This window comes from Salvelinus sp. IW2-2015, linkage group LG12 (assembly GCF_002910315.2).
Source record: "Salvelinus sp. IW2-2015 linkage group LG12, ASM291031v2, whole genome shotgun sequence".
In the NCBI taxonomy this organism is placed as follows: Eukaryota; Metazoa; Chordata; class Actinopteri; order Salmoniformes; family Salmonidae; genus Salvelinus; species Salvelinus sp. IW2-2015.
Window position 1 is genome coordinate 9,959,638 of NC_036852.1, and position 25,452 is coordinate 9,985,089.

At 45.7% G+C, this 25,452-nt stretch overlaps 1 protein-coding gene across 1 annotated transcript in view; it reads right to left on the reverse strand.

Moving 5' to 3' along the window:
* The window catches only part of nrp2a (neuropilin 2a), an 86,701-nt gene that overhangs the window by 57,771 nt on the left and 3,478 nt on the right, over window positions 1-25,452 (reverse strand). Inside the window, 4 exon segments of the mRNA XM_023997818.2 lie at window positions 236-414; window positions 2,235-2,465; window positions 8,638-8,819; window positions 19,413-19,590. Coding sequence (XP_023853586.1) covers window positions 236-414; window positions 2,235-2,465; window positions 8,638-8,819; window positions 19,413-19,590 — 770 coding nt within the window.

Here is a 25,452-nt window from a genome sequence, read left to right on the forward strand (position 1 = left end):
AGAGAGAGTTTGGGGGAAAGAGGGGGACCAGAGTTAGAGGCGGAGGGAGACCAGAGGGAAAGAAAGAGAGAGAAGAGGGAGTGAAAGGGAGGTCAAGAGAGGTAGAGATAGAAAGTGACTATAGGACACATATAGAACGGTAGAGGGTGCGAGAGATGGAAGGAAAGAGAGAAAAAGAAAGGGCTATGGAATGCGAGAATAGGAGAACGAGAAAACGAAAAACAGACGGACAGACAGAGAGAGAGGTGGGCTACTTACTGTCGCTGACTTCTTTGTGTGTCATGTTGTAGCGGGCTGAGAAGCCGTCTTTGGCCACAGCCATGTCCGTGTGGAAGGACAGAGACAGCAGACCAGATGATGACTTGATCTCAGGAGGAATCTTAGTACCACAGTAACGACCAATCAGAGGGCCCACTGGAAACACACACAGACACAAATAGTTAGGAGGGATCTTCATTCAACATATACAGTAGGTTTTCAGTGTTTGAAATAAACAGATTTACATTTTTTTATTTAACCTTTATTTAACTAGGCAAGTCAGTTAAGAACAAATTCTTATTTACAATGACGGCCTACCGGGGAACAGTGGGTTAACGGCCTTGTTCAGGGGCAGAACGACAGATTTTTACCTTGTCGAAGAAAATACTTGTAGACCTTTTAATATATTTATTTCACAAAATAAAATAAAAACTTGCACGTTTATTCGACATAGAATTATTAAAAGCAAACTTGGATGTGTTTCCTATTTTTTATATATTTATTTCAGGATTTTAACATGTTTTATTAGCATCAGTGTATTTTATGGAACGTGAGCACCTCCATTGAAAGTGCTTTTTAGTCCAGACATAGGCTTAAAACCGGAGTCAGCATCTAATGAAAAAGCTGAAGGTCTATGTCTCGGCGTGAGTCTCTCCGTCTCGTGTGGTTTAGGCTGGGATTAAGACCCACTGTGGGGCAGACTTTAGATTATACACTGTTGTCACCCAATCTTCTCAATCCCACCCAATCCCACCCACCCCGCCAGGATTACAGACACACACACAATGTTCCTGAAGATTCCCCAAATCAGCTTTCCATTCCTTTCCTTCAGATCTAATGACTCTTCAGTGTTTCGACTAATGTGCTTGATGGGGTTGGGCTTAATTCCATGTCAATTCAGTCAATCAAGGAAGTGAATTGAAATTCTTAATTCAAGTCATGAAAAATCCCTCGTTTAAAAAAAAACTATTCTTGAATTGGAATTTCAATGCATTTCAATGAATCTTGCCTCTCTTCTTTGAGTTGAAATGGAACTCATGCCCAATACTTTGGTTTTAGTCTGTAAAGTTTTAGTCTGTAAATGTAATGTAATTCCCACATGGGTCATGTAATACAAAAGTACACCGCTCCCAAGACTAATTTCTATTAAAGCTTGTGTGATTGACCAAAGCATTTAACCATATTGAAAATGAGAGTAGTTTGGCCCTAAGTGAGGAGGTATTGACGCTGTTGCATTGGCCATTTCAAGTTTAAAATATTTGAGCAAGTGAGAGTCAAAATTCTCCTCTCTACTAATCTATCACCATCTTGCTCCCAGCCCCAGCGGTAGATACGAAGCGCTTTGATACCGCTCTCCAGAGCTTTCTCCCTGCTGCTTTCCCCTTCCCTTCCTGTCCTGATCTCTCCTGATACCACTAGCATGTAGCTATGGTGCGTTACGTAACTCCGCCCACAGGCGCCTCACCGCCACGGCAACCGATACCCCTCATACATGCACTCACACTCACGCTTCGGTGTGTCGTTTCCCCTAGGTACAGATCTAGGATGAGCTTCGCCTCCCCCGATCCTAACCTTAACCATTCTTGAGAAAAATGCAAAACTGACCCAAGAACAGCATCTAGGGGCAACTTAACCCTACTCCCTATTCCCAAACAGGAAGAGAGTGCTGTGTGATAAGGGTAAATTGAAACATGGGGGAAGTAGGCCTGATGAAGGGGATGAATGGGAAACAAGTCATGGGAAAGGCCTAGTCCTGGGAGGTGTAGAATGGCTAATGCAAGAAGGGGCTAGTTCCTGGATTGTTATTGAGACAAAGGCTGCAGGAAAAGCTCCCTTGAGGTATTGTAGACGATGTGTGTGCGTGTTTGTGTTCAAATACATGCATGTGCCTCATACAGTGTTTATGTCTGTGTATGAAAGTGTATGTGTGTGTGTGTGTACACACGCATATGTGTATGTGTCTGGTAAGCACTCACCCTGGGGCAGCCCGTCCCACACGTCCAGCCAGTCGTACTTGCAGTCTCCCTCTCCTGACAGCAGGGGATCGTTCTCCAGGTCAAAGGTCAAGAAGGTCAGGGTCACGTCCATGTGGGGCGGAGTTATGATGATGTAAGAACATTCCAGGTTGTGGGGGTACTTGTCAGGGAAGCCGGGGGACTCGATCACTCCGGAAGGACTGGTGAAATTCCGGAAACAGAATTCCGATCCTAAGGAGAACACACACAGGACACAGACATGAGCAATTTATCACAGAAAAGCAATCATTTTTTACTAGTAGGGAATTTTATTGAAGAAAATACATTTGTCACGGCAAGACAGCAATAATAGAATCCAGTTCATTGTGTAACACATTCACATACACACACGCATGCACGCACTCTCAGACAGGGCGGCAGGTACCCTAGCGGTTTGACCATTGGGCCTGCAACCTGAAGGTTGCTAGTTCAAATCCCCGAGCCGACAAGGTGAAAAATCTGCCGATCTGCCCTTGAGCAAGGCACTTAAAGCCTAATTGGTCCAGGGTCGCAGTCAATAATGGCTGATCCCTGGCCGTGACCCCACTCTCCGAGGGTGTCTCAGGGGGAGATGGGATATGCAAAAAACACACATTTCCATTTCACACCTCACACTCGTACAGGTTACCCACTAGTGCACGCAGCGAAACATGACAAATATAAGCACCCCCATTTGACCTTTGACACACACACACGCCTCATCATGAACCTCATATTCGCCCCCACAACCCAGTAAGCTCTGCGTTCACTCCCTTGCTTCAACAAAGGAAGAGAAGAGAAAAACACATGCCAAATCAAACGGGAGTAAACTCACTAAGCGGCCCGGCGTGTCGGCAGCTCATTAGCTATGCAGATTTATGCGCCCTGGGCGGCTCACCTTGAGCTCTCGACAGATGTGCCTCCCATATAAACTTCCCCCTGAGTTACTGAGTGTTTATGGACGCGCACATGAATGATTTGTGATGTGCACGTCTCTCTCTCTCATTTATTCAAAGCACTGATCATATATACTTGCACCTTACAATCCCCAAACTCTCTGTGTTCCCACCTCTCACTCTGTTCCGCTCTCTATCCTCTACCTCTCGTGTTATTCAAAACATTGATGGGTCACACACACACAGACGTACAACACGCAAACTGTGAATACATAGACAAGCTCTAACAACAGCAATGGTATAGCACGGACATGTCCTTGAGGTGTACTGTATATATACATTCTTGAGGGGCATGGCATACAGAAAGAGCAGCAATGAGGCCTGGAAAGGAATACAATGGGATGAAAGGGGAAAGAGGGAATGGAAGACCAGATAAGCAACAGCAAACAGACAAGCACTATACACATGCTTGGTGACCCCCCCCCCCCCCCCCTCCAGATCTGTATGACCTAGTACGACCGTACTTCAACCACATGTGGTCTATCCCTAATTCACAACAACCACAAACCATCACCGCGGGCAGTTGTTTGAATGTTCTCTCTATGTGTCTCCAAAGGCCTTTGTGTGGTGTGTGTGTTGTGTGTGTGGTGTGTGTGTGTGTGTGTGTGTGTGTGTGTGTGTGTGTGTGTGTGTGTGTGTGTGTGTGTGTGTGTGTGTGGTGTGTGTGTTGTGTGTGTGTGTGTGGTGTGTGGTGTGTGGGTGTGTGTGTGTGTGTGTGTTGTGTGTGTGTGTGTGTGTAGTGTGTGACGTGTGTGTGTGTGCGTCGTGTGTGTGCGTACGTGTTTGCTTGCGCATGTGTGTTGTATCCGTGCATGTATGTGTGTGTTGGTGCGCGTTTGGTGTCTCCTGTGACTCCATTGGCAGTCAGACCCTCTCGTTTAACGGGTAGAGACAAGGTCCAGTGTGATGCCTGCCTTAACAGCCACTATGCCGGCACACTGTTATGACCTCATGGAGATGAGGACTGCTGCCTTTCACCGCAGGACGAGAGGAAACAACGCACGCGCGAACACACCACAAGTCAGGGGAAGCATGCAAAGCACTACTCCAGCAAGGTTCTACTACTGCTCATTGACTGGCCCTCACTGAATAAGGTAATGTGTGTGTGTGTGTGTGTGTGTTTGTTGTGGAAGAACGTGCGTGACACTGTGAAAGTGTGTGATTGGATGAAAACGCACACTGTTCCTAGGCCGTCATTTGAAAATAAGGAATTGTGTTCTTGAACTGACTTGCCTAGTTAAATAAGAAAAAAATACAAATTAAAAATAAATTTAAAAATACTACGTTCTAATAGGTCTTGTGGTATTATGATAGACAGGGTATGTGTTTATCAATGAAAGTGCGTGCGTGTGAGAAGAGGGCTTCAATCAGCACCAGTGCATGTCTCATTTAGCCAGTGTGTGTTACCACCCGTTTCGCACGCGCTCACATCGCCACATGCCAAATATGTGTGTAGAGATGTTGTATGCACACACACACACACACACAACACACAGCACACACACACACACACACACCAACACACCCACACACACCACACACACACACACACACCACACACACACACACACACACACACACACACACACACACCACACAACACGCGTCTGACACAGCAGCCACTCGCCTGGCTTGCACATTTCACCACGAGCAGCCATTTGTCAAGATCTGTCTGCGGGGGGGGTTGAGGAGGTGGTGGGGGAGGAGAGAGGGATGAGTGGAGGGTGAGTTGCTGGGTAGAAATGCGTCAGGCGCTTTCCGCTCGAGTGCCTGACGGAGTAGTCTCCGCACATGTTGTCAGGGAATCCCCCCTCCCTCCCACGCTCCATTTCCTTCCTCCCCCATCCATAGGAGGAATGCGTAGTCTGTTCATTCACCCTCTTCCCCCTCCTCCTGTTTTCGTCTTCCTCTCCCCCTCTCCTCATGGCACCTCATGCTATGAGATTCCCCTCCACGTTGGTGCAGTCTGTTGACATCTCAACCTCTAACACTCTCTTCTCTCCTCTATCTTTCACCCACTATCTTTCTCTCTCTCTGCCTCGCAGCCTACTCTCAACACAAGAGGGTTTCATGGAAATACACTTGAGGGGTGTGTGTTTGTCTGGATTCCAAAGGTGACCCTACAGACTGAGTTAGGGACAGAGTCAACCATTGACCCCAAGGGGAACCACAGAAAGATCAATCGCGATTGGCTGCTCTAGTGCTAGAGGCTGGAGGGGTCGCTTCGGCGGGAGTCTTCCCGGCAGTAAGCCGTGGTAACAGTGTCACAGTAACAGTCACATGACAGGGGGCGGAGTGGGGCCTGTTTTGGTATGAGGGTTAATACGCCAGTGTGTGTGAGAAAAGTAGGGCACAACAATAATGGGGGAGGGAGGGCAGTGGGTGTATTTTCACTACTGTGGGGTTATGGTGCGGGTGTGGGGGATGCGGGTGGGGTTGGAGGGTTGTTGTTTTGGGGCACACGCTCCCCCAGGGGGATGGGATGGGGGCTCAGGGGAAAAGGGATTAGGGAATACAATTAAGGGTGAGAAGTCAAATATCTTATTGCAGTTTATTATCCCTGTATCCATTATTGGCACTGAACATAGGAAGGGGGGTACAGTATACACAAACACATATGCATGTCTGCACACACACTCTGCTTACTTAACAGCGTATTCTCTGAGTGAAGCTACAACAGACTCCTCATCATTAACCTTGGGTGCTGATGGCAGTCTAGGAAAAGAGATATACTGCAGGGCCGTGTTCATTTGGCACCAAACGGAAGGAAACAGACTGAAACAGGGTGGGACTATTACCTGGACTTGCCCAATAAGAAACACTGATTTTAGTTTCAGTTGCAAACTGTTTTCAAAACGTTTTCCATTGTGTGCCCTAATGAACACGACCCTGATCAGCAGCAAAAGTAGGTACTGAAGGGTCAGGCTCTGGCTGAGRACAACCGCCAGCCGGACAGACACACCTGCAAGCTGTGTATTGACCTAAGATCATATCTCCTCTAGTGACGCCCTCCTTCAAAACACTTACGGATGCATAAACACACACACTGCACGCGCACACTTAAATCTCTTATACACATCTAGATGTGTATAAGAGACAGCACACACACACACACACACACACACACACACTGCAAGTGCACACAAATAAGACTAGAACACACATCCCTCATGTACAAATATCAATGTAAATAAACAACAGCTCTCTCACTGGGGGTTGTGCCTGGCAGTCTCTAATGTTCTCCCAGAACTCGTAAACTACTGGGTTTGCGGAACTATTTGGCCCGAGCCTGACTTGTTAAAATAAACAACCGTGATGGGTGTAGGATGCAAAGGGAGAGAAGACTGCACTCCAAAACATATGCTCTGCGTGTCGATCTCTCTCGCACAGAAACACACACAGGCACAGACACATGCACACACACACACACACACTGAGCACGCACGCACATCTATACGCCTACTTAGACACAAACAAAATCCTATTTCGCCCAAGCACACTGTAACCACCCACGAACACATATCACACACGCATACCATTGTTTTTGCACCCCAAATGCATAGTAGGCTCTTGTTAAAACCATGGCAACAGCATACCCATCCATTCTGTTACAGTGTGTGTGTGTATAATATTAGCCCTATCACATCATCATATCGTTGTGCTAGTGGCCTTGGTAACAGAGCTAAATGACAAAACGGGGCCACGTTCAAATCACGTTTCAAAATGTTTTGAAACAGAGGAGGTACTACTACCTGAATCCCACCCACCCAAACAAATCAATGTCAATGGGAGCTTACAAGCAAATCGCAGCTCAATATAGAGTGCATCAGTATAGCTGTATGTCAAGTACACTTCCTCTTATGCACCACCAGCACCATCGTTAAACTCAAATCCCAACTCATCCTCACTCTACCCTCTCCCTCTCCCAGTAATCATCTTCTCACTGCCTGTAGCCCCTCTCAATCACTCTCCCCCCATCCTGCCCCCTCCTCCTCACCCCTCCCTCCTCATCATCTCCCTATACCGCCAGTAACCTCTCAGCCTTCCTCCCCCTCGAGATGAAGCAGATCCCAGGCCAGTTAAAAGAGGCATTCCTGAGATACTTTTCAGACAGGATGAAAAGAGTTCAAGGCTTTAACCATGTTATTTTCCTCCCTGCCTCTCTTGAAGTTAATTGGTCTGGGAGTGTCGGGGGTGTGTGTGAGGTTGCGAGGTGAGTGAGTGTGTGTTTGTGTGTATAGGTGTGCATGTGTGAGGTAGACGCCCCCACGTTAAGGTGAAGGGCATCGTAGGTCCTTCTGCCCAAGGCATCCATAGCAAAAACTCAGTCAACCACCATGTTCCTGCCAGGTGTGGTGTACTGGTAGCGAAGTCAGGTGCAGGAGAGCAGAGATTTGTGAAACAGGCGCACACTTTATTGAGGCAAAAGTGCAAAACGCGCAAAACATTCACAAGAATTATGTTTAACAATAAACATCTTTGTGAAAATACCACGGAAAAAACAAACCAGCCTGGCGCGTCAACAACAAACAATCTTACACAAAGACATGATGGGGAACAGAGGAATAAATACATGTAGATTGATTGGGAATGAAAACCGGGTGGCAGGGAACAAGACAAAACAAATGGATACATGAAAAATGGAGCGGCGATGGCTGGAAAGCCTGACGTCAAACCGCCGAACGCTGCCCGAACAAGGAGAGGAGCCGACTTCGGCGGAAGTCGTGACAGTTCCACAGGCAAGTCAGGTAGTTAGGGGAATGACCACCCAGAGCCATTGGAGAGAGTTTGGCCATTGTGGTTTCAACCCCAAAATGTATTAGGAATGAACTTAGATCACATTTACATGGTTTGATGAAAGCCATGTTAGCACCTCATGGTCAATATTCACCAATAGCAGTCCACAGGTTTCCAAATGCACATTTTTATTGAAATAAATAGAATGCTCAGGCAAAAACTGGCATCCATTTAAGATTGGCCAAGTCTCTCTACATATGTCTCCATCCCAACCTATTAGTAACCAGTCAAACATCAACGTACCAATCACACAACCAATAACATCGCTCCCAATGATCAACAACCAATCAAAACACCCCAAATAGAAGCTCACCAGGCAGAATTAGAGAATTCACTCACCTGTCTTAAAGATCATGAAAGCCCCCCCCCCAAAATAACAACAATAAAAACGCCTCAATAACGAAGCGCCGGACATCATTTGAGAATTAGCTCACCTCTTAAAGATCATGAAACCCCCCCCCCCCCCAAAATAACAACCAATAAAAACGCCTCAATAACGAAGCGCCGGACATCATTTGAGAATTCACTCACCTGTCTTAAAGATCATGAAACCCCCCCCCCCCCCCAAAATAACAACCAATAAAAACGCCTCAATAACGAAGCGCCGGACATTCATTTGAGGATTGGCTCACCTGTCTTGAAGATCTCGTAGCGCAGCGAGAAGCCGGCCCCCTGGTGGGCGTAGTCTGAGACAAACTTGATGTGCAGGGCAGTACCAGAAGAGATGATGGCTGGGGGGGCGATGTTACTGCAGTGCTTACCCAGCAGCTCAGCCGAGTCCGAACCACCATCACGGATCTCAATGAAGTCATACCTGAGAATGAAAAATTCATGAAAAATCCTTGAAATGTTTTTATGTGTGGTGTCCATATTAGGACAGCCTCAGGCTCAGCAGGAATTGATTCAATCTCAGCAGGAGTTGCCTCAGTCTCAGGAAGAGTTGTTTTAGTCTAATCTAAACTAAGACTGTCCTAATATAGACATCGTACCTATGGATTTATTTAATCATGTATATGTTAAAAGAGGTGCTTGGAGAAATATGTATTGATTTCAGGAGAATGTTGAATGGATGATTCAAGCTTAAAACCAAGGACAAAGAGAAGAATAGAGATAAAACAGCTTTGGGGCTCAATGTGATTGAACTCTAGTCCATATGACCTTTGACCTAAGACCTATTGACCTCCCCTGAACTAACCCAAATTCTTAACTGTCATTTCAGAGACAGAGAGAGGTGAAACTTGGACTCAGACAAATCCCACCTGCCTCTCCAAAATTAGCCAACTCAACAGAAACGAGTCGCTGACACTTATGAAGCTGGGAGAGGGGTCAAGGTACAGTGTGTGTGCATGCGTGTGTGTTCTTCTACATAGAAGATGATAACAAATCCCAGGACATAGTGTCTATAATACTGTAATAAGCTCATAGTTGCGGCCACAACCTCCAAACAGTTGTCACTGACTAGTGGGATATTCATTACCCAGTTTTCCAGATTTTTTAAATCAGGTTTTTGCTTGGCAGACCTTCTATCTTTATTGGCATTAGTCAATAAGGTCATGAATGCAACTGTTTATGTCAAATTGTTTCTCAACTTGTAGCCATGGTTGTCCTGTAAGGAAAAGGGTAAAACACTTCAATGTGATGATAAATATGAGGGCAAGCAGATGAATGAAAACAGTGTTTTTCAGCTTTTCCACAGTGGACTTCCTGGGACGGATAATTAATAAGCGTCCCCGCTCTCCCCTCTCTTGGATATGTGACGGAGCCGTCAAACATGAGCCGTTGACACAGTCTCACATCCAATTACAATGAAAGTCCTTCAGCACAGTACTGGATCACTGTTCTGTGTTGGACCCACGCGTGCCCGCATGCACACACACGCACACACACACACACACACGCACACACACGCGCACACACACACACACAAATAATACAGCCCCATACACTGTCATTGGGAGCAGGAATGTTTAGATTGACATAGTCTCTCGAGATCAATGTCCATCAACGTTGGTTCTGGGAACCTCACAGGGTGTGCACATATTTGTTCCAGCCTAGCACTAAACACTCCTGATTTAACTTCATCAAGGGCTTGATGATTTTGCCGATGAGTCGAGTGAAGTGTGTTTGTGCTGGGCTGGAACAAAAGCCTGCACAGGCCTAGGATCAAACTTCATTAATGAGAGGGCCTGTAACTGACACATGCTTAAGGAAAATACACGCACGCACGCACGCACGCACGCACACGCACACGCACACACACACGCACGTACACACACACGTACACACACACGTACACACACGTACACACACGTACAGTGTGTACGTCAAAGATAAAAGGCCTGAGAAGGAACTGAGAGCCTAATTAGGTTTTAATTGATTTGGGAGTGGGCTCTCTCGCCTGTCGTGGATTAGAAGCGATGACTGAGTGTTTCTCAGATGTGATTATTGACCTGAGCGCTCCGTCTCCCCAGGCCCTGATGAATACATGCATGAAGGCTGGCCGAGCAGGAGAACAGTCTCTCACACACACACACAGACAGACAGACAGACAGACAGACAGACAGACAGACAGACACCCTAACACTCACACCCTCATCCCACTCTGTCTATTAGAGTTCACAGTGCATTTTCGGACTCCTTCCTCTCCCCCTTCTCCCTCACTATGTGACTGGGTGTTTCTGGGTTATGGAGTCCTGCTTGTTGGGACCCATGTTGGTTTACACCAGCTCTCCATAGAGGCCAGAAGAAACCCAGGGGTTATCAGTGGAAACCTGAGGAAGTCCTTCAGGGCTGTTGTTCAGCACCAGTCCAGACATGCCTTCTCTCCTCTACTCCTTTCCCCTCGTCCTCCCCTCCACTGGCCCTGCTAATTACCGTTCACACCTTCCTTGTTTTTCTGGGACTTTTCTCCACCTCTGTGCATTCCCTACAGGCGCCAGGCCGAGGACGCCCCTCAGACAGATAGCCTCGTCTGGGAGTGGGAGTGCACGTGTGTGCGTCCTTGCCTGTGCGTGTGTGTGTCTGTCTATGTGTGTGTGTCTGGGAGAGGGAGACACAGCAACCACCCTGAAAACACCATGGTATAACTAGGGTGAAACCATTTCTCCTTACCCTTGGCCCCAGACTGTCAATCTCACCACTGAGAGCAACAACCAGAGTCTAGCATAGTTCACTTCCACCGCTCTGTAGTGATGCACTTGACAAAAGCGCAAATATCGGTTCCTAAAATAGTGGCACGGCAGGTGGCATCTACACTGAACTGTGTAGTTTCCATTGGAAAAAAATGCTATTTTGAGGGGGATACAAAAATAAAATGTGTGCGTGTGTTGCTTCCATTCCAGACAATATATATTTGATACCACCATTTACTCGTAATCTAAAGTGCTCAACAACCACAGCCATATCAGGTGCTGATGGTCAACAACAGGACTGAGGCCCAGACACAGACACTAAAATGAAGACTTTTTAGTCTGCCTAGCATAGAGCCACCTCATGCACCTCATGTACGCCTAATAAGGCATAAGTGCCTCTGAAATATTAAGTAGACGCTGGGAGAGAAATCCCAACAGATTCCCGCGGCTGCCATCTTCAATCTGGCCTTAGAACAAAATAGCTCAAATAGCACTCAGAGCAGCCATCTCTGAACCGTTGCTTACAGTTACAGATAGCTGAGGTGCGTCCCAAAAGGCACCCTATTGCTTATATGGTGCACGTATTTTGACCAGGGCCCATAGGGTGTGCACTATTTAGGGAATAGGGTGCCATTTGGTGCAGAGACTGGGGCTAAACCGCTAACAGCTAACCACAACGAGTCAATATAGGCCTAAAGGCTACGGCCCAAGGCTTTTTAAAGGGGCATCGCCATCGATCCCGCCAGTCTGGTTGGTGTGAGTATCTACTGCTGGGATGCCCTGTATGACCTTCTTACGTCTGTATTAAAAAATATGCTTTTTCCCCTCCTCTCTCTCTGTCTGTCTTTCTCCCTCTCTCTCTCTCTGAGCATGAGAGAGTGTATATGTATTTAAAGACCGGAGTGATCGGTTGGTTGACTATTAGTGGCTATTGGTGTGGTCAAGTACACATGACCGTAATGCGACCATGACTCAGTGACCATGACTTGTGAATCTGGGCAGATCAGACCTGAAACAGTGGCCTCATTAATCTGCCCCCCCCCTGCCCGCCCCATATACACATACACACACTCTCCACGTCTGTTGCACATCAATTCCTCATTACAAGCGGAAAACGGCCATTGATCTGATTCCAACAGCTCCCATCTCCCCCCAGGGAGTGTAGCAGACACAGAGGATGATATCACACTCACACGTTGAACCTCTCTATTGTTACGCCTCAATGGCACGTTCCCCTGTGATGAAACTAAGGGTACGTCCCAAATGGCACCCCATTCCTTATGGGACCTGGTCAAAATTAGTGCACTAAATAGCGAATAGTGTGCCATTTGGGACGCGACCTGAGGCACATTAGTACGGGGTGCCGTTTGTAAAGTTGATTGATCAATTCTACGGAGGAACATGTCTGCAGGCTCAACTAAATCGTCACCTCCCGTTGCCAATGAGGGCCCTGGGGCCCATACCCAATAAAGATGACCTAATTTAAAAAAGTTGCATAGAAACTATATGGGTGGAAAATTGATCTTTGCGAAAGTGTGTGTCAGCTTTTATGGTGTGTGTACTGTGTAGGTGTGCCGCAAACATCAATTAGTTTAATCCCACTGTGTGTAACCAATGTGAAATGGCTAGCTAGTTAGCGGGGGTGCGCGCTAATAGCGTTTCAATCGGTGACGTCACTCGCTCTGAGACCTTGAAGTAGTTTTGTGGAGCGATGGGTAACGATGCTTCAAGGGTGACTGTTGTCTACGTGTGCAGAGGGTCCCTGGTTCGAGCCCAGGTAGGGGCGAGGAGAGGGACGGAAGCTATACTGTCACATGTGCAAAATAAAACACTTTCACCCCAGGGCAGAGAGAGAGAGTATATTCTTTTGGAACGTCTGTGAGTGTAATGTTCACTGTTCATTTGTATTGTTTATTTCACTTTTGTTTATTATCTACTTTACTTGCTTTAGCAATGTTAACATATAGCAATGTTAACATATTTCCCATGCTAATAAAGCCCTTGAATTGAATTGAGAGAGAAGAGAAAGAGAGAAGATCAGGAGAGAGAGAGATGCACCTCCTTTTTTATTTTATTTAACCTTTATTTAACCAGGAAGGGCTCATTGAGATTTAAAATCTATTTTTCAAGAGCATCCTGGCCAAGATAGGCAGCACCAAGTCATTACAAAAATTACAGACAAACAACATGAAATACTACAAGTAATCTAGTAAAAACCATAGAATTCACAAGAGTATAACAAATCATAAAACAGCAAATTAAAAACATTGACAGGTCAGGGAATCAGTCTCAAGATCATTCATCCGTGATTTAAAAACACCAATCGGGACAAGTTCTTCCAGTTTAAAAGTATTTTGTAAGGCGTTCCAAGACGATGGTGCAGAGTACATAAAAGCCCTTTTACCAAATTCAGTTCGGACATTAGGAACAGTTAGCAGGATAAAGTCCAGCGAACGAAGAGAGTACCCACAACATTTCTGAAGAACAAAAAATGCTCAAATAAAAAGGTAGTAAACCCAAAATGGCTTTGTAAATAAAAGTATACCAGTGACTGAGCCTACGAGTGACTAGAGAAGGCCAGCCAACCCTGGTATACAAAGTGCAGTGGTGCGTAAGGGTTTTGCATTTTAAAATAAATCTCAAAGCGCCATGGTAAAGGGTGTCAATTGATCTCAAACACTGAGCGGAAGCATTCATAAATAAAATATCTCCATAGTCTAGTAAAGGCATAAATGTAGCTGATACTAGCCTCCTTCTGGCTTCAAAAGAAAAACAGGCCTTATTCCTAAAATAAAATCCCAATTTCAGCTTAATTTTTTTTTGTAAGTTGTTGAATATGCAATTTAAAAGAGAGGCTGTCATCAATTAAAATTCCAAGATATTTATATGAGGTTATATGAGGTCCTGCACCCCATATCGGTATCATCCCTTCAGCCCTGGTCCCAGCCAATGGCAGACTGCATTAGAGATATTGGCTTGATATTTCACCTCAGCCATTATTGCATTTTTTTTCACATCAATCAACTCTGGGCTTGGAGGTAAAAGCCATTTGGCACCCTGCCGGACTCTGCCTGAAATGAAAGTCTGAATTAAAGTGCCACCTCAGATATGTGAAGTCTGCATAACACAGGATATTTTATTGCTGCAGCAGTGATGGTCTGTGCGGTTGAAGCTCCCTGAGCCTTGGCTCTTTGAACCCAGGAAAAGTGCTGGTTGGCCGGGAGAGGGATTAATTCATCAGTATGTTGTGGGTTATAAAGTAAGGCTGACCTTAGGTGACCTTAGGTGGGCCAACTGAACTCTTTCCTTGAGTTCACATGCTCAGGGTCTCAGAGTAATCTACTCTCAGGAGAGACAATGGCACTGTCATAATGTGTGTGTGTGTGAATGTGCGTGTGTATGTGATGAGTATGTGTATGTGATGAGGTGATGACATAAAAAAGACATGGCTTACATAGAACTGTAATTGTCCATAGATTAAAGCCCTTTACAACTCTCGCAACTATATCACCTATTTACAATAAACACAGTCCATTTGTAATATTTACATTATATATACAGTATATTCAGATTACATTTAAATAATACCCTGACCAAGTCTCCTGCCCCTCCAAGGGTGTATTCACTAAGAACGAAACGGGCCGAAACGAGGAGGGACAAACTTGAACTTGTCCAATAAGGAACTGCTGATTTCGTTTCAAAATGTTTTCCGTTGCCAAAAAAATTGTTACGGTGTCCTACGGTGTGCACTAATGAATACAGTCCAGCATTACCGCTCCCTCACCTCAAACCAGAAGAGGAAAACTCCAAGTCTCCCTCCTGTCTCCTCAGTCAGACATACTGCGATGCCTAATCACTCAGGAAGGAGGAAGCAACACGCAGCTGCACCACAAACACTAACTGGAAGCTATTTGAACCCAGTCTAAAGCACTCTGTGGGAGGAGAGGAGGCGTGTTGGCCTGTCGGGCTGCACTTTGGCTTTCTCCACTTTGTTTTGTTGCTGTTTTGGACCCGAGGGCCAAGGCACACATCTTCAACAAACTAAATCTGTGTGTGTGTGTGTCCCAAATGGCACCCTATTCCCTATGCAGTACAGTGTTCTCTGGTCAAAACACCATTCAGGGAACAGGATGCAAGTTTGGGATGTAGCCTACATAAAAAGGCCATAGCAGCATTAGTGAGAAAAGGGAGTTATAGGTTGGTCTATGAATAAATAACATTGTTGATGTGTCTCTCTTTTCTAATGGGGCTGTAAAGTATGTTCTTTTTTCTCTGAGGACCGGGAATTGGATGTGGAATGGATAGTGGTTGCCATGGGTTTCCCCTGCCGATCACACACACGCTCACAAACGTGTGTGCATGTGCAGGTATACACGCGGTAATAAGGACACAAACATACAGAGAAGCACGTGCACGCGCAAAGAAACACACACCCACACGTGCATGAGCGCGCGTGGGCACGTGCACACACACAAACAGCTGAGTGGAAGTGTGAGAAGGCAAAGGTTGAGCTCACACACAGTCCCCTCAGGCAAATTCAAAACCAATCCCCCCCAAAAAAGTATAGCATTTCTAAGGAGGCGTTTCAACTTTCTCTTTCTCCCTCTCTCTACCCCTGCTCAGTCCACAGCTCTCTCCAACCCTGCTCTCTCCCCAGCTCTCTCTCTCTCTCTAAGCCCTGAATACAGTACCCAAAAAGGACATGAAATACTGCTTATCGACAGTGAGCACATTCATTTTATCCGTCTATCACAGAACTGCACATGCTATCTATGACTAGTGGGATTTTAATAGAGCATTACGTTACACAAGACCAGATAAGGACATCATCAAGGACAACAGCCACCCGAGCCACATAGAAATGGGAGTTTAAGATCTCATTCTCATTGAAAGCAAGTCTAAGAAGCGGTAGATCAAATCAAATCAAATGTTATTTGTCACTTGCGCCGAATACAACAGGTGTAGACCTTACAGTGAAAAGCTTACTTACAAGCCCTTAACCAACAATGCAGTTTTAAGAAAATACCCCCCAAAAAGTAAGAGATAAGAATAACAAATAATTAAAGAGCAGCAGTAAATAACAATAGCGGGGCTATACAGGGGGGTACCGGTACAGAGTCAATGTGCGGGGGCACAGGTTAGTCAAGGTCATATAGGTAATATGTACATGTAGGTAGAGATATTAAAGTGACTATGCATAGATAATAACAGAGAGTAGCATTAGCATAGAAGAGGGCGGGGGGTGTAGGAGTCTGATGGCTTGGGGGTACAAGCTGTTTAGAAGCCTCTTGGACGTAGACTTGGCGCTCCGGTACCGCTTGCCGTGAGGGAGTAGAGAGAGCAGTCTATGACTGGGTGGCTGGAGTTTTTGACAATTTTTGGGCCTTCCTCTGACACCGCCTGGTATAGAGGTCCTGGATGGCAGGAAGCTTGGCGCCGGTGATGTACTGGGTCGTACGCACTACCCTCTGTAGTGCCTTGTGGTCTGAGGCCGAGCAGTCACCATACCAGGCAGTGATGCAACCAGTCAGGATGCTCTCGATGGTGCAGCTGTAGAACCTTTTGAGGATCTTTTCAGTCTCCTGAGGGGGAATAGGCTTTGTCGTGCCCTCTTCACGACTGCCTAGGTGTGCTTGGACCATGTTAGTTTGTTGGTGATGTGAACGCCAGGGAAATTGAAGCGCTCAACCTGCTCCATTACAGCCCCGTCGATGAGAATGGCCCTCCTTTTCCTATAGTCTACAATCATCTCCTTTGTCTTGATCAAGTTGAGGGAGAGGTTGTTGTCCTGGTACCACACTGCCAGGTCTCTGACCTCCTCCCTATAGGCTTTCTCATAGATGTCGGTGATCAGGCCGACCACTGTTGTGTCATCAGCAAACTTAATGATGGTGTTGGAGTCATGTCTGGCTGTACAGTCATGAGTGAACAGGGAATAAAGGAGGGGACTGAGCACGCACCCCCGAGGGCCCCCCCTGTGTTGAGGATCAACGTGGCGGATGTGTTGTTACCTACCCTTACCACCTGGGGACGGCCCGTCAGGAAGTCCAGGAGCCAGTTGCAGAGTGAGGTGTTTAGTTCCAGGGTCCTTAGCTTAGTGATGAGCTTTGAGGGCACTATGGTGTTGAATGCTGAGCTGTAGTCAATGACTAGCATTCTCACATAAGTGTTCCTTTTGTCCAGGTGTGAAAGGGCAGTGTGGAGTGCAATAGAGATTGCATCATCTATGGATCTGTTGGTGCGGTATGCAAATTGGAGTGGGTCTAGGGTTTCTGGGATAATGGTGTTGATGTGAGCCATGACCAGCCTTTCAAAGCATTTCATGGCTACAGACGTGAGTGCTACGGGTTAGTAGTCATTTAGGCAGGTTACCTTAGTGTTCTTGGGCACAGGGACTATGGTGGTCTGCTTGAAACATGTTGGTATTACAGACTCAGGGAGAGGTTGAAAATGTCAGTAAAGAAACTTGCCAGTTGGTCATCGCATGCTCGGAGTACATGTCCTGGTAATCCATCTGGCCCTGCGGCCTTGTGAACGTTGACCTGTTTAAAGGTCTTACTTACATCAGCTGTGGACAGCGTGATCACACAGTCGTTCGGAACAGCTGATGCTCAGTGCGAATGTTTCCTGTAATCCATGGCTTCTGGTTGGGGTATGTACGTACAGTCACTGTGGGGACAATGTCATCGATGCATTTATTGATGAAGCCAGTGACTGATGTGGTGTACTCCTCAATGCCATCGGACTGATTTAAGTTTCCCTGCATTAAAGTCCCCGGACACTAGGAGCACTGCCTCTGGATGAGCGTTTTCCTGTTTGCTTATGGCGGTATACAGCTCATTGAGCTCCGTTTTAGTGCCAGCATCTGTCTGTGGTGGTATGTAGACAGCTACGAAAAATACAGATGAAAACTCTCTAGGTAGATAGTGTGGTCTACAGCTTATCATGAGATACCACAGGCGAGCAGAAACTTGAGACTTCCTTAGATATCGTGCACCAGCTGTTGTTTACATATATGCATAGGCCCCCGCCCCGTGTCTTACCAGAGGCTGCTGTTCTGTCCTGCCGATAGACTGTATAACCCGCTAGTTGTATGTTCTTTTTGTCGTTGTTCAGCCACGACTTGGTGAAACATAAGATATTACAGTTTTTAATGTCCCATTGGTAGGATATACGTGCTTTCAGTTCGTCCCATTTATTTTCCAGCGATTGAACGTTAGCTAGCAGGACGGAAGGCAAAGGCAGATTAGCCACTCGTCGCCTGATCCTCACAAGGCACCCTGATCTTTTCCCGCAAAATCTCAGTTTCCTTTTCCAGCGAATGACGGGGATCTGGACCTGGTCGGGTGTCTGTAGTAGTATATCCCTCCCGTCCGACTCATTGAAGAAGAACTCTTCGTCCAGTTTGAGGTGAGTAATCGCTGTTCGGATGTCCAGAAGCTCTTTTCGGTCATAAGAGATGGTAGCAGCAACATTACGTACAAAACAAGTTACGAACAATGCGAAAAAAGAAAAAAAAAATAGCATGGTTGGTTAAGAGCCGATAAGACGGCAGCCAACACAACTACATTATCTGTTCTATGTGCGCCATTTCTATGCTTCCCGTGGTTACGTTTCGTTTTAACATGTTTCACGTTGTTTTGAGTACCAGCTTCAAACAGCTGAAACTATTGCTTAAGGAAAATATGTTTCACAACGATTTAGATAGTAGAATGATTCTCTACACTATACTTGCTTGTTTTGTCACGTAAACCGAAATTTGGCGAACTATTAGAATTTTTGCAACCAGGAAATGGCTGAGAAATGTATTCATAGCGCAGCTTTAAAAGAGCAGTAGGAGGCAAGGGTTGAAGCCAGGCCAGAGCAGGATGACTGACTTCTATGAGGTCAGAGAGACAATAGAAAGGCATATGATTCATATTATACATCTCTTTGAAAGAGGAAACTGACCAAGCTGGTTCCCATCTAGCCCGTAATAGCTGCACTGAACTCTCTCTCTCTAGTCTGTTTTCCTGTAAACTTCACAACATCATCAGTGTCTTTCTTTCAACCATTCTCTCTCCATTCTTTCATCCACCATCCCTTTCTCACCTACTGTCATGGCCAAAATGGTAACTGTGGCTAACTAAGGACACTGTTACATATGTATAACCAGTTGAAGGCAGATCTGAAGTTAAAACGATCCCTGGTCAATCTCCCTCCCTCCCTCTCTCCTTCTCCTCATCCCTCTACCATTTTTCTAGCCTGAGCATACCCAAAGGGCCTCCCTCTCTCACCTGCAGTCCAGTCTCTCCAGTTCAAAGTGGGGGTTGAAGTTGAGGACGATGCGCTGGGAGGGCTCTGGGGCCGTGATGACCCACTGGCAATTCTGGTGGGGCGGGTACTCCAGAGGGTAGCCCGGGGACGTGATGTACCCTGCGTCGCTGGCATCCAGGGTGTCCCCACACCCCTCACCTGAGAGAGGGGAAGAGAGAGAAAGAGAGGGAGAGAGAGTGTGTGAGATATGTGAGAGAGAGAGAGGAGAGAGAGAGAGAGAGAAGAAGAGAGAGAGAGAGAAGAGAGAGAGAGAGAGAGAAGGAGAGAGAGAGAGAGAGAGAGAGATGGTTGATCCACAGACTCAAAACATCTACAAAGTTATGATTCGAGAATTTGTCTTCTATTCCATAGGGATGTGATACTGATATAGTGGCGCACGATTTGTATTAACACGTGTGTCAGAGATACGAGTGTTCACACTAATTCTACTACAGCAACAAGATAGACAACTACGCAACGTCCCTCTCCATGCAGACAAACTAACCCCACACCATGGCCCTTATCTCTCCTCCGGGAGCATTCTTTAAATGTAATTGTTGCTCTGGCAAGGCAATCTGCAAACATTAGACAACATTCCCTGATCCTATCGGCTCTCTCCCAGGAACAATAGCTGCCAATAGCATCGCTCGGCTGGCCCAGACAGGAAGTGACAGCAGACCACCTGTCTAGGGGTACAAGGTTCACCCCGATTCTGTAATGAGAAGCCGGAGTAACAAAGCCTTAATTTTAGCCGTACGCCCACGCCTCACTCGCCGTTCCCTATCTCACACAAACACCCAAAGCACACACACTAACACATCGGCAGACAATACAGTGAGGCCYCTCATCAGTCATTTTACTGCAGTATATGATTCTCCGGTCATTATTATTCTAAATGGAAGGCCAGATTAGGAAGACAAAAATGTCTCTCCACAATGTTCACCATGACAACGATGCTAGGGGTGGTTAACTCTTTCCGTGCTGACAGAGGCTGCGTTCCGATTCTTTACCCTTCTCCCGAGGTGTGCATTCGTTTACTCTCCCTCATGCATTTGGTGCAAGCTTCGCTGGAGGGAGTTTCCACCATTATCCCTATACCAGTTCATTCCTTTTAAATCCATGAGGGGGAGTGCACAAGTGGGAGATGGGTAGAGAATCGGAACACAGCCTGACCATCTGACAAGGAAGAATGAGAGTGAATGTTTTATTCATTTTTTATTTAACCTTTATTTAACTAGGCAAGTCAGTTAAGAAGAAATTCTTATTTACAATGCCGGCCTACACCGGCCTAACCCAGATGATCCTGGGCCTATTGTGCGGTGCCCTGTGGGACTCCCAATCACAGCCGGTTGTGATCTAGCCTGGATTCGAACCAGGGTGTCTGTAGTGACGCCTCAAGCACTGAGATGCAGTGCCTTAGACCGCTGCGCCACTCGGAAGCCCAATGAATATGAGGAGATATCAATGGAAATGGCGATGACTCAGTGCTCTGTTTCATCTGCTTCACCCATTCCCAGTTATGTGAGCACCTCATCAAAGGAAGCAGGGGAAAAAGATTGGAGGGTTGAAATATAATAGACTATTCAAGTGTTGACGTCTTCAAGACTATTGTGTTTTATAAGAGGCACACTTAGGATTTGGTGACATTTGATATAATAGCGAAACCCTACCGTCCTTACTTGGATAGAAACTCACACAAACTTACGTACACACACACACACACACACACACACAGACATAAAAAAAACACACACACACACAAGTCCAGCCTATCACTCAATAATGCAGCCAAAGCTAAATAGAAAGATAACAAAAAGAAAAGAGTCTCTCTATTTCCCCTGGACGATTCAGACAGGCAGGACTGTAAAGTCTGCATATGGCGTGTTCTTCTCTCCCCACCTCCATGTCTGCATCTTAAATGGCACCCTGATCCCGATTTAGTGCACTACATTTGACCAGAGCCCATAGGGTTCTGATCAAAAGTAGTACACTACAGAGGGCAGGGGTACTCAAGTACTATTTGAGAAGGTCTGGTCACACAAATTTCCTTGGTGACAAAGGTCCGGATGGATAATGTAATTGATCAGCATAGTAACAACCCCTAACCTCGCAACCCATGCGACCCCAAAGTGTTCATGCACCTCTTGTTGGCAGAGAAAATGTTGCCGTTTTTAAGTTCATTTACTACAAGTATACACATTTTGCATGGGACAGAGTTTAAAAAAAAATGTTTTACAGCTCATTTCCTGCAATTCCACACATTCTTCCATGTCTTATGTGTTTTTATATGATACCAGGGGTCAAATCACAACCTTTCTACATTGTAGACTAATAGTGAAGACATCAGAATTATGAAATAACACATATGGAATCATGTAGTAACCAAAAAAGTGTTAAACAAATCAAAATAGATTTTATATTTGAGATTCTTCAAAGTAGCCACCCCTCGCCTTAAAGACAGCTTTGCACATTCTTGGCATTCTCTCAACCAGCTTCATGAGGTAGTCATTTCTTTCCTTCTTAACGCGTTTCAGCCAATCAGTTGTGTTGTGACAAGGTAGGGGTGGTATACAGAAGATAGCCCTATTTGGTAAAAGACCAAGTCCATACTATGGCAAGAACTGCTCAAATAAGCAAAGAGAAATGACAGTCCATCATTACTTTAAGACATGAAGGTCAGTCAATGCGGAAAATTTCCAGAACTTTGAAAGTTTCTTCAAGTGCAGTCGCAAAAACCATCTAGCGCCTATGATGAAACTGGCTCTCGTGAGGACCACCACAGGAAAGGAAGACCCAGAGTTATCTTTGCTGCAGCTGCAGAGGATAAGTTCTTTAGAGCTAACTGCACCTCAGATTGGAGCCCAAAAAAATGCTTCACAGAGTTCAAGTAACAGACACATCTCAACATCAGCAGTTCAGAGGAGACTGCGTGAATCAAGCCTTCATGGTCAAATTGCTGCAAAGAAACCACTACTATAGGACAATAATAATAAGACGAGACTTGCTTCGAGCAATGGACATTAGAACGGTGGAAATCTGTCCTTTGATCTGATGAGTCCAAATTGGATATTTTTGCTACCAACCGCCGTGTCTTTGTGAGACGCAAAGTATGTGAACGGATGATCTCTGCATGTGTGGTTCCGCGAAGCATGGAGGAGGTGTGCTGTTGTAGGGGTGCTTTGCTGGTGACACTGTCTGTGATTTATTGTGAATTCAAGGCACACTTAACCAGCATGGCTACAACAGCATTCTGCAGTGATACGCCATCCAGCCTGGTTTGCGCTTAGTAGGACTATCATTTGTTTTTCAACAGGACAGTGACCCAACACACCTCCAGGCTGTGTAAGGGCTATTTGACCAAGAAGGAGAGCGAAGGAGTGCTGCATCAGATAACCTGGCCTCCACAATCACCCAACCTCAACCCAAGTGAGATGGTTTGGAATGAGTTGGAACGCAGAGTGAAGGAAAAGGAGCCAGCAAGTGCTCAGCATATGTGGGAACTCCTTCAAGACTGTTGGAAAAGCATTCCAGGTGAAGCTGGTTGAGAGAATGCCAAGTGTGTGCAAACCTGTCATCAAGGCAAAGGGTGGCTGATTTGAAGAATCTCAAATATAAAATCTATTTTGATTTGTTTAACACTTTTTTGGTTACGACATGATTCCATATGTGTCATTTCAAAGTTTTGATGTCTTCACTATTATTTTTGACAATGTAGAAAATAGTAAAAATAAAGAAAAACTCTTGAATGAGTAGGTGTGTTCAAACTTTTGACTGATATATTTATTTATTTTGTATTTTTTCCTGGACCCGCAGTCCATATTGACCCCGTTCTGGTTCCGGCCCGCGGTCTGCCAGTTGAGTATGGGGGATATAGGGAATAGGGTGCCATTTAGGACGTAGCCCATGTCTCCTATTGTATTCTCCAAATGGTGTGCGGGGCTGTCAGTAGTACCGCCAGGGGAAGATTAAGCCATTTGGGAGAATCCTGCAGCCTCTGCACTTTTCTGCTCCCTGAGCTGAGCAGACCATTCATGTGCCGCTAAGGAGGAGGGCGACGGGGACGGGGGGGGGGTTGAGAGAGGGACGCCAGCAGGGAGAAAGGCAGGTAAAGAGGGATAGATGAAGGGGATGAGGATGATGAGGCGGGGGGGGTGAGGGAGAAGAGGGAGAGATATGGAGGGAGAGGGACAAAAAAAGTGGGAGATTTAAGAGGGATTGAGAAAGAGAGGGGTAGAAGGAATGCAGAGCGGCAGAGGAAGGTTGTGAGACGGATAAGGATGAAGACAGAGAAGGGAAGGAGGTGATTGAAGGGGAGGAAGAAAGACAGTGTGAGGAGGGAGAGAGGGAAAGCCTGACGAGGCTCATTAAGACATGACCATCCCCGTGGGGACTGACCCTGGATGAGCAGTACATGCAGGGGAGAGGTGTGTGTGTGTGTATGGGTGTGTGTATGTGATCAACTGGGTATGTCTTTGTTTCGGTCCTCTGTTAGGGTGGAGAATGTGTATGTTTGTGTTTTTATGAATATACGGTGTGTTTCTCGGGGCACTATGTCTTATAGGTACATGTGTGTTTGTGTGATAAGGAGGGAAGATGAGGTAGAGAGGGAGCCTCATGAATTATTGTGTCTGTGAAGGCTCAGGACTCCATCTATTCTCCACACACGCAACACTGCACAGACATGCCATAGGGACCCCAACATACATGAACACTGTTGACATATAGTATATAACATATATGTTGCAATAAGAGGTGAGGGCGTGTATGTGCATCTGTGTGAGTGAACTTGGCTGCAAGCAAAATTTGTGCGTCAACATCTTCAAATCTACTGGACAAGTCTCCGTCTATATATACAGTATCTGCATATGACTGCATATCTGTGTGTGTGTGTGTGTGTGTGTGTGTGTGTGTGTGTGTGTGTGTGTGTGTGTGTGTGTGTGTGTGTATGCACCAATTTCTATTAGCGGTATTATCCGTGTACTGTGGCGTCACACTTTGTGATAAGCTGCAAATGTGTGGAAGAGGCCTTTATAAATCTTGCCATCATTCGCTCTTTTTCTCTCTTTCTCTCTTCCCCCCTTTCTCTCTCTCTTTCTCTCTCCCCAACCTTAATTAAAAAGTGATATCGCTTCGAGAGAGGGAATCCGGGGGACAGAGAGAGGAGGAGGAGAGGCACTATTCGTTCATCCATTCATCCCTACACAGGGGCTGTCTCCGCGACTGTTTTTTAATCTAACCACTCCACACAAGACTGGACGGAGGGAGGGAGGGAGGGATTTTTGACTTTCAAAGCTCTTTACTTTAATCATTAGACACCTACCATAAGGCACTACCTACCTTTAGATCATATTCAAGTGTCCTGTATGGCTCAGTTGGTAGAGCATCGCACTTACAACGTTGGTATCATGGACTTCCGTCCCGTTGGGTCCACCCATACAAAATTGTATACACACACTAAGTCGCTCTGGATAAAGGCATCTGCTAAATGACATATTACAATGTATATCGCTATTATATTAAGGATTAAGAAAAAAAATGTAACAATCCTAAATGAATATGCAGCAGAAATCGTAGTTATAACATAGCCACTCAAGTGTACACGTATCAGACTGCAGTTCCAATATGAACAACACAGATTTGGTACCCACTGATACAGAGGGGTTGGGTTAAATGCGGAAGACACATTTCAGTTGAATGCATTCAGTTGTACAACTGACTAGATATCCCCCTTTACCTTTCCCTAATTCACCAATAGCAAGCTAGACTAAAGCTTCCTCTCTCTCCTGAGTTAGAACACCCATGCATGTGTCTTCATAAGAGGCTAAGTGGTTTTGGCTAATCAACTAAATGATTAATTAATTAATTAATGATTAATTAATTAATTAATAATTAACTAAATGGATTGGGGTGGGTATAGCAATCAATTAATCAATGGATCAATTGACCACAAGCAGATGGTTGTGTTTCGCTGGGTTTTGGCTTGCTAAAATACTGCTGTCCAGATAAATGACCTGTGTGTGA